Source organism: Callithrix jacchus, chromosome 10 (assembly GCF_049354715.1).
Source record: "Callithrix jacchus isolate 240 chromosome 10, calJac240_pri, whole genome shotgun sequence".
Lineage (NCBI taxonomy): Eukaryota > Metazoa > Chordata > Mammalia > Primates > Cebidae > Callithrix > Callithrix jacchus.
In genome coordinates, this window is record NC_133511.1 from 121,025,534 (window position 1) to 121,035,174 (window position 9,641).

Genomic DNA, 9,641 nt, shown 5'->3' on the forward strand with positions numbered 1-9,641 from the left:
TTTTTGAGATGGAGTCTCGCTCTGTCACCCAGGCTGGAGTGCAGTGGCACAGTCTTGGTTCACTGCAACCTGGGTTCAAGTGATTCTCTTGCCTCAGCCTCCCGAGTAGCTGGGATTACAGGCACCCACCACCATGCCTGGATAATTATTATTTTTTCCTCCAGAGGGAGTATTGCTTTGTTGCCCAGGCCAGAGTGCAGTGGCACAATCTCAGCTTACTGCAACCTCCGCCTCCCAGGTTCAAGCAGTTCTCCAGGCTCAGCCTCCTGAATAGCTGAGATTACAGGTGCCTGCCACCATGCCCGGCTAATTTTTGCATTCTTGGTAGAGACGGGTTTCACCATGTTGGCCAGGCTGGTCTTGAACTCTTTTTTTTTTTTTTTTTTGAGACAGAGTCTCGCTCTGTCACCCAGGCTGGAGTGCAATGGTACAATCTCAGCTCACTGCAACCTCCATCTCCTGGGTTCAAGCAATTCTCCGGCCTCAGCCTCCTGAGTTCCTAGAATTACAGGCACCAGCCACCACACTCAGCTAATTTTTGTATTTTTAGTAGAGATGTGGGTTTCATCACGTTGGCCAGGCTGGTCTCGAACTCTCCACCTCAGGTGATCCACCCGCCTCGGCCTCCCAAAGTGCTGAGATTACAGGGATGAGCCACCGTGTCCGGCCTGAATAGAAATCTAAGAGTATGAATGGAGGGAGGAGTCGAGAACAGTTAGGCTTCTCGCGTACATCATTGGGTGGCTCCAGATGTCACTCACAAATATAGGCTTTGGAGGAGGAACATAACCAAAAGAAACGCCCCTTTGTGCTCCGCCCATAGCGGGAGGAAGGTGTCAATTGGCTGCTTCGAGCAACGCTCCAAAAACTACCGAGGGTGGTGGGAGATGTGTTCTTGCGTTATTGCCGAGACTTCCCGGCCTCCCCAGCTCCGGAACTTCCGGCCGGCGCAGCCATCTTGCCTTCCTGACCTTGGGCTCCCGCCGGTGGCTGTCCGTGGTGTACTCCGTACCATCATGTCCGTCCTGACACCGCTGCTGCTGCGGGGCCTGACAGGCTCGGCCCGGCGGCTTCCGGTGCCGCGCGCCCAGGTCCATTCGATGCCTCCGGAGCAGAAGCTTGGGGTCCTGGTGAGGAACGGGCCGGGAAGAGCACGGGAGGCGTCGTGGGCTGGCCCCTTCTGCGGCGCTGAGCTCAGGCGGCCCTGAGAGTGCCCCGCACCCCGCGGCCAGCCGCGTAACGGGGAGCAGCATTGCCGGTTTGGGCGTGTCTGAAGGGCGCGGACGACGGGGACAGTGCCCGGGTGACAGTAGGGACTATCGGCGTTAGGTCTTTCCCCAGAGCCTCACCATCTCGAGTCAGGCCCCGTCAGGTCCTCCCTCCCCTGTCGCTTTCTCGCTGCGCCGCCTGGAGCAGACTTCTTTAGCCCTCTCTGAGCCCATTTTCTCATCGGTTCACTGGGGGATGCCTGACGACCGTCAGCGACGATAATGGTCGTTACTGCCATTTAATTCACGTTTTTTGAGGCTGAGTCTTGCTCTGCTTCTTGGCTGGAGAGCAATGGCGCCGTCTCGGCTCACTGCAACCTCCGGCTCCCGGGTTCAAGCGATTCTCCTGCGTCAGATTCCCGTACGGGCCCGTGCCACCACAGCCAATTAATTTTTTATTATTAGTAGAGACGAGGTTTCACCATGTCGGCCAGGCTGGTCTCGAACTCATGACTTCCAAGTGATTCTCCCTCCTCGACCTCCCAAAGTGCTGGGATTACAGGTGTGAGCCACCGTGCCCAGCCCTGCTATTTATTATCATTAGAGACGGGGAAAGAAGACCCCAACAGGCTTTCGAATTCCCAGAAATGTGGGGGTGTTTAGCTCTTTAGGGCATCTTTCACCTCTTTCAGCTTCTGTGCCTTTGCCTCAGGCGGTGGAGCCAGGCATTAAATGCCAGCCCTCAGAATCCAGGTTAGTGGGCCTTGAGTGTGAGGAGCAGAGCCAGGAGGGCACTGCAGCTAAAGAAACATCAGTGATGATAAGGAGTGTATGGCCATAGCACCCGGAACACGCCACATCTCCTCTGATAGAAACTGCACCCATACACATCGCCTGCCGTGTGCCAGATGCTGTGCTGGTCTGATTCAGTCCTTCCAGTGACCCTGAGAAGAAAGCATGATTTATTTGCATTTTTTGTGTTTTTTTTTTTGAGACGGAGTTTCGCTCTTGTTACCCAGGCTGGAGTGCAATGGTGTGATCTCGGCTCACCACAACCTCCGCCTCCTGGGTTCAAACAATTCTCCTGCCTCAGCCTCCCGAGTAGCTGGGACTACAGGCGCACGCTACCATGCCCAGCTTATTTTTGTATTTTAAGTAGAGTTAGGGTTTCACCATGTTGACCAGGATGATCTCGATCTCTTGACCTCATGATCCACCCGCCTCAGCCTCCCGAAGTGCTGGGATTATAGGCGTGAGCCACCATGCCCAGCCGCGTTTTGTGTTTGAAGGTGCTGAAACATAGGAGCAGTGTGTTGATTTGTCAGAAGTAACTTTCAGTCAGGTGTGGTGGCTCACACCTGAAATCCCAGCACTTTGGGAGGCTGAGGTGGGTAGTTCATGAAGTCGAGAGTTTGAGACCAGCCTGGCCAATATGGTGAAACCCCGTCTCTACTAAATAACCCTAAAACTAGCCGGGCATGGTGGCGTGTGACTGTAGTCCCAGCTACTCAGGAGGCTGAGGCAGGAGAATTGCTTGAACCCGGAAGGTGGAGGTTGCAGTGAGCTGAGATTGCACCACTGCACTCCAGCCTCAGCAATAGAGGGAGACTCTGTCTCAAAAAAAAAAAAAAAAAGTTACACCTTCAGTGGCAAAGGATTTTATCACCCAAGCTGGAGTACTGTGGGTGCGATCATGGCTCACTGCAGCCTCAACTTCCTGGGCTCAAGGAATCCTCCCACCTCAGCCTCCCAAGCAGCTGGGACTACAGGGACATGCCACCATACCAGGCTAGTTTTTGATGTTTTGTTGAGACAGGGTCTCACTACATGGCCCAGGCTGGTCTTGAACTCCTGAGCTCAAGTGATCTCCTGCCTCAGCCTCCTAAAGTGCTAGGATTACAGATGTGAGCCTCCCTGCCCCAAAGATGGAATTTGAACTCAAGGCTGACTGCAAGTTGTTCTGTGGACCTAATTACTTTTGAGACGATGGCAGTGGCTGAAAAGGTCTTTTACCCCTAGCCTCCAGGTCTTGGAGAGGAGGTGGGAAGGGAGGGCTTTTAAAAAAAATTTTATTTTTATTTTTTTATAAAAATGGGGTTTCACCATGTTGGTCAGGCTGGTCTTGAACTCCCGACCTCAGGTGATCTGCCTGCCTTGGCCTGCAAAGCGCTTGGATTACAGGCTTGAGCCACCACACCCAGCTGGAAGGGAGGGGGTTTTAAGACAAAGAAGGATAGGTATAGTTTTAGTTACTGGCCAATGCAAGGATCCTGGGTCTCAACAGACCAGCTTTGTTTTTGTTTTTGTTTGAGATGGAGTGCAGATCTGTCACCCAGGCTGGAATGCAGTGGCACGATATCAGCTCACTGCAACCTCTACCTCCCGGGTTCAGGCAATTCTCCTGCCTCAGCCTCTCCGGTAGCTGGGACTACAGGCTCCTGTCACCACTCCCCACTAATTGTTTGTATATATATATTTTTGAGATGGAGTCTCACTCTGTCACCTAGGCTGGAGTACAGTGGCTCAATTTTGGCTCACTGCAACCTCTGCCTCCTGGGTTCAAGCGATTCTCCTGCTTCAGCCTCCCCAGTAGCTGAGATTATAGGTGCCCACCACCATGCCTGGCTAATTTTTGTCTTTTAGTAGAGATGGGGTTTCACCATGTTTGTCAGGCTGGTCTCAAACTTTTGACCTTATGATCCACCCGTTTTGGCCTCCCACAGTGCTGGGATTACAAACATGAGCTACCACATCCAGCCTTTTTTGTATTTTTTTTTTTCTGTAGAGGTGGGGTTTTTCCATGTTGGTCAGGCTGGTCTCGAATTCCTGACCTCAGGTGATCTGCCCATCTCGGCATCCCAAAGTCCTGGGAATACGGGCGTGAGCCACCACACCTGGCCCCTTTTTTGTATTTTTAGTAGAGGCGGGGTTTCACCATGTTGGCCAGGCTGGTCTCTAACTCCTGACCTCGTGATCCGCCTGCCTCAGCCTCCCAAAATGCTTGGATTACAGGCATGAGCCACTGTGCCTGGCCCAGACCAGCTTTAAAACAGGTTTCTTTTTTTTTGTTTTGTATATATTTTTTTCTTTTTTCTTCTGCCCAATTCCATTTATAAAACAGGCTTCAGTGAATCCTGCTTCCTGTCCTTTCCTTTATGATCTGGTGGTGGATTTCTCCCTGGACCCTGACCCTGGCTGTCTCTCCTTCCTCTCAATCCTCCCCCTCCTTATAACTGATCCTTTACCTCAAGGGCTCAAGGGTTAGTGTGGCCTTGGATCTGCTCTGTCTGCTCCCTCCAGCCTGGATTCCTTTAATGTGAGGATGCCGGGTCCCATTTGCCTCTGAGTCCTGGCTCCCCGAGGGGGGCTTTCTGCTGCCTGGTAACTGATAGGACTTAAGAGAGCTGAGGAGAATCCTGACTCTGAGGTGCCTTCTTTCTTGTGCTCTGTGTAGGAATTGGCCATTGGGCTTACCTCCTGCATGGTGACCTTCCTCCTGCCTGCAGGCTGGATCCTGTCACACCTGGAGAGCTACAAGAAGCGGGGGTGAAGGGGGCCGTTCTGGTCCTCACACCGTGACCTGACCAGCCCCACCAGCCCATCCTGGTCACGTTCCTGCATTCCTGGCTGGCCTCCCCTGGATCATGTCGTTCAATTCCAGTCACCTCTTATGCGATTATGACCTCTCGATGTCTCCATGGTGACCTCCTAGGACCACAAATATTGACCCTGCTTGGTGGGGTCCCCGTTGTAACAATAAAATCTATTTAAACCTTACTTCAGAAATTCATGGTGCCTTCCCTCCTGCCTGAGCTCATGCCTCCACTGGCACTGGTGGGGATGTGGGGAAGAGCACCCAGCTGGCTGCCCTGTGTTGTGTGTGCCTCAGCCGGACTCCTCGTGTGCTTCTGTGCCTTTAAATGGTGCCTGACTTCCTGGGAAGACAAAGCCTGTTGTCACTGGGCAGCTTTTGTGGCTCATCCCCTCCAGCTCCCTTGTTTGTGCAAAAGCCCAGTGGGTGTGTGTGTGTGTGTCTGTGTATCTGTCCTGTTAGGGCTGGGTCTTCAGCCTCTCCTCTAAGGGGCCAGCCTTCCAGCCTGCCCTGGTCTTCCTTTTTGGTGGACTCCATTTCTTGGGTGCTGGTGCCCTTCCTAATTAGGGGTAGGGACTTTGCAGAACTTTGCCTTTGAGACGGAGTCTTACTCTGTTGGTCAGGCTGGAGTGCAGTGATGTGATCTTGGCTGACTGCAACCTCTGCCTCCCAGCTTCAAGCAATTCTGCCTCAGCCTCCCATGTAGCTAGGACTACAGGTGTGTGACACACCAGCTAATTTTTTTTTCTTTTTGAATTGGAGTCTCGCTCTGTCACTAGGCTGGAGTACAGTGGCTGGATCTCAGCTCACTGCGACCTCCGCCTCCTGGTTCAAGTGATTCTATTGCCCCAGCCTCCTGAGTAGCTGGGACTACAGGCACGTGCCACCATACCCAGATGATTGTTTGTATTTTAGTAGACAGGGTTTCACTGTGTTAACCAGGATGGTCTCGATCTCCTGACCTTATGATCCACCTGCCTTGGCCTCCCAAAGTGCTGGAATTACAGGCGTGAGCCACCATGCCTAGCTGCTGCTTGCCTTTTTTTTTTTTTTTTTTAATTTGAGACGGAGTTTTGTTGTTGTTACCCAGACTGGAGTGCAATGGCATGATCTCAGCTCACCGCAACCTCCGTCTCCTGGGTTCAAGCAATTCTGCCTCAGCCTCCCGAGTAGCTGGGACTACAGGCGTGCACCACCATGCCCAGCTAACTTTGTATTTTTAGTAGAGACGGGGTTTCACCTTGTTGACCAGGATGGTCTCGATCTTTTGACCTCGTGATCCACCCGCCTCGGCCTCCCAAAGTGCTGGGATTATAGGCGTCAGCCACCGTGCCCGGCCGCTGCTTGCTTTTTAAATGTCAATTCTAGGGCCCCTTTCCTTCTAGCACTCTCCATACATGGCTATGGACTAACTGGTCTTTGTTCTATAGGCCAGCTTCCCTTTTTTCCTCTGTTTGACTTGTGGAATCTGCCATTCCTCTGTCCCCAGGAGTCCTTCCTCAGCAATCCTTTCTCCTGGTTATGAGGGGCAGGTAGTGCCTCAGCAGGGACGATGTTTTGAAAGGCTGCTGAGCTGGAGTGCTGATCACTGTGGAAGGAACACTCAGGCCTGCTGCGTTGCACCCTCCAGGAAGACATGGCTTTACCTCTCGTTTGCATCTTCTTTGCTGGGGTGACTTGACTGATCTCTGAACAGACACAGGTTCAGTGTCCCCTGTGGAGCTGAGGCTGCCAGGATGCCTGTGTCTGGAACAGTGGGCAAAGATGTCAGGTGAGAGCTGAGGGCTGTGGTTGGCCTCAGGCCCTGGGTGTCAGAACACACGTTTTCCCAGCTCCTCTTCTGCAGGCTGTTCCCTGATTGATGTTGACATTGCTGAGAGGGGACCCGACTCTCCTGCCTTAGTGTGGTCTTGTTTGGCCTTTCTGCATGATGTCTAGGGAACCCTGTGGGGCCCAAGGCCTGGATTCAGTAGTGGGTTCAGTTCCTGCCATAGCTGTTTCTCTGAGCAGTAGGAAACTGTCCTCTGCCTCCTGGGTGGCTCCTTTCCTTCCATACAAGCTGGACTTTGTGTCTGAGACTGAAGGGATGGGGCCTGGTTGGAGGGCCAGGGAGAAGCTACCATTGAGCCGGTTGCCTGCAATGGTACTCGGAATGCTGCAGCTGTGCCCGGTGGGAGCATTGGCTGAGGAGGGGCGAGCCTGCGTTGGATCTGGAGCCTGGATGGGGTGCTGACCTAGGATAATCCACCTGCCACATACAGGCACCTCAACAGCTCTCTTGTCTCTGGATGGAGGGGCCTCAATGCTGTCTCCTACACAGCAGGACCACCCCTTGTTCTGTGCCTGTTCTAGGATGCTTTTCTGCTTAATGTTAGTCCCTGGGTGGAGGTGGGACCTGACGCCCCCTGCCTGTCAGGACCGTCTTCTGGCCCAGCTGGGACCAAGCACAGCTTGGAGCTGCAGTGTGGGAGGCCAGGCCATTCCCACCGAGCCTGCACTTCCTGAGTAAGGGCCTGAATGGCCTAGCCCTTGGTTGGCCCAGGGCTGCTTTCCTCCGGCTGTGGGAGCAGATGAAGCGCTGGTCTCATAGCCATGGCTCTGCACAGAGCAAGTACATGGCACTGGAAAAGAAGCATTGTCTTGAGTTTCTTCTCTTTTTTTTTTTGAGACTGAGTTTCGCTCTTGTTACCCAGGCTGGAGTGCAGTGGTGCGATCTCGGCCCACTGCAACCTCTGCCTCCCGGGTTCAAGCAATTCTCCTGCCTCAGCCTCCCTAGTAGCTGGGACTACAGGCGTCTGCCACCACACCCAGCTAATTTTTGTATTTTTAGTAGAGACAGGGTTTCACCATGTTGACCAGGATAGTCCCGATCTCTTGACCTCGTGATCCACCCGCCTTGGCCTCCCAAAGTGCTAGGATTGCAGGTGTGAGCCACTGCGCCTGGCCTTCTCTTTTTTTTGAGACAGTTTTGCTCTGTTGCCCAGGCTGGAGTGCAGTGTTGCGATCTCAGCTCACTACAGCCTCTGCCTCCGAGGTCCAAGTGATTCTCCTGCCTTAGCCTCCCAAGTAGCTGGGACCATAGGTGCCCACCACCACACCCGGCTAATTTTTATGTTTTTAGTAGAGACAGGGTTTCACCATGTTGGCCAGGCTGGCCTCCAGCTCCTGACCTCAGGTGATCCTCCTGCCTGGACCTCCCAAAGTGCTGGGATTACAGGTGTGAGCCACTGCGCCCAGCTGGTTGTCTTGAGTTTTTATGGTGACTCCACTGCCCTGCTGAGGGTTTGCTTGGGTGTCTTCCATTTTTTGTGCCCCTGGAATTAAATGATAGGTGATGGTCCCCTTCCCAGGGGACTGCTCCAGCCCACAGTTTGATGTATTGAGCCACTGCTCCACCCTGTGCAACACCAGGGGCCACAGGCGATTCCTCAGGACCCTGGTCTGAAGAAGCCCCAAGCAAACCCCACTGTTCCTCAAGCCTCTTCCTCCCACAGCCTGCCACGTCCTGCAGCATTTGTGGGGATGGATGGGGTGATATGCATAAGGGTGGGCAGGAGAGTGTAGAGTTAGAGTGACCTGTCATGTTTGAACCCTAAACTCCTTGGTCTCCTCGGTGGCCATTAGGTCTGAAATCTGGTCAGCTTTCACTGGTCTGCCCTTACCCCCGACCAAGTCAGGGCCCTGGAGCAATTCCCTGTAGAGAAAGCAAGGATCCTTGTACCCCAAACATTTTCTGTGTCCACGTGTGTGGGGATCTGTGCCTGCTGTGCACACTGGCTGGAGAGGCTACAGTCCCGGCAGGTGCTGGGATGTCAGGAATGGTGGTCCGAGAGTGGGGAGGCTTGGGCTTGAGGCCTGGCCTGGTTGCTAAACTGTACGACCTTGGGCAAGTCATCTGGTCTCTGAACCTCAGTTTTATAAAATGAAGATACTGTGGCAGGCAGAATAACGGCCCCCCAAAAATGTCCATGACCTATTCCTTGGACTGGTGAATATGTCATCTTACATAGCAGGGGGCTTTGTAAATGGGAATAAGGTTGAAGACCTTGAAATCCCAGGCTGTCCTTGGAGACCCAGGTGAGCCCGATGTTGTCACAAGCCCTGCCTGAGAAGCAGTTGGCCTCCCGTGCTGGCTTTGAGGGCAGAGAAAGTGGGCCATGAGCCAAGGACTTCAGGGACCTCTGGAAGCTGGGAACAGCCCTCCATTTACAGCCAGCAAGAACATAGGAACCTTGGTCCTACCTTCTGCCAACCTGGATGAGTAAGAAGTGGATTCTTCTTTAGAGCCTCCAGAAAGAAATGCAGCCTGCAGACACCTCGACTTTAGTCTGGTGAAACCCAGGCTTCTGACCTCCAAACTGTAAGAGAATAAATTTATGTTGTTTTCAGCCACTAGGTTTGTGGTGACTTGTTACGGAAGCAATGAGGCAAGTCATGCATCACGTGATGCTGTGAGACCCTCGGGAGGGGTGGGTACCAGCTGACAGGCCCTCTTTGGGCATAAGGTGAAACGAATCTATGGCATTTATAGTGGGTACGCTGCAAGGACTGGGGCAGTGTGAGTTGCTTGAGAGGGGCTCTGCCTGCATCGCCTCTGCCCCTCTGCCTGCTTTCTGCCTTAGGTGGTGAGATGTTGATCACCACCTGTGGAGGTCTGTCCTGCAGACCCTGACTTAAGACTGGATGAATGAACGCACTCACACACAATGCAGCCAGCCGCCTCGCGATTCCCAACAGGTGGTCTGAATGCTGCAGGTGACTCATTCCGCCCATCAGCCTGGCCTTTGCTGCCGTCAAAGCCTCCCTAGACCATGATTTCAGGGCTGCTGCCTGGGGACTCT

At 53.3% G+C, this 9,641-nt stretch overlaps 1 protein-coding gene and 1 long non-coding RNA gene across 3 annotated transcripts; one reads left to right on the plus strand and one right to left on the minus strand.

The window, feature by feature from the left end:
- The first annotated feature begins 960 nt into the window (after nucleotides 1–960).
- On the plus strand, nucleotides 961–4,985 carry COX8A (cytochrome c oxidase subunit 8A). Its single transcript, XM_002755461.6, has 2 exons — nucleotides 961–1,130; nucleotides 4,663–4,985. Exons 1-2 carry the CDS (start codon nucleotides 1,017–1,019, stop codon nucleotides 4,756–4,758), a joined length of 210 nt encoding a protein of 69 aa, XP_002755507.4. The 5' UTR covers nucleotides 961–1,016; the 3' UTR covers nucleotides 4,759–4,985.
- On the minus strand, nucleotides 2,020–9,641 carry LOC118145526 (uncharacterized). Of its 2 annotated transcripts, none has more exons than XR_013523472.1 (3): nucleotides 9,502–9,641; nucleotides 9,043–9,158; nucleotides 2,020–2,152 (listed from the first exon to the last, which is right to left on the minus strand). It is a non-coding gene; the product is annotated as an uncharacterized LOC118145526 (long non-coding RNA). The 2 variants fall into 2 exon arrangements; XR_004730715.3 differs by lacking the exon at nucleotides 2,020–2,152 and adding an exon at nucleotides 7,924–8,114.

Excerpts from the sequence above, each read along its gene's own strand:
- COX8A (XM_002755461.6), top strand. The coding sequence starts at position 1,017 with ATGTCCGTCCTGACACCGCTGCTGCTGCGGGGCCTGACAGGCTCGGCC. Across the intron at positions 1,131-4,662 it reads AGCAGAAGCTTGGGGTCCTG|GAATTGGCCATTGGGCTTAC; the intron begins GTGAGGAACGGG and ends TGCTCTGTGTAG.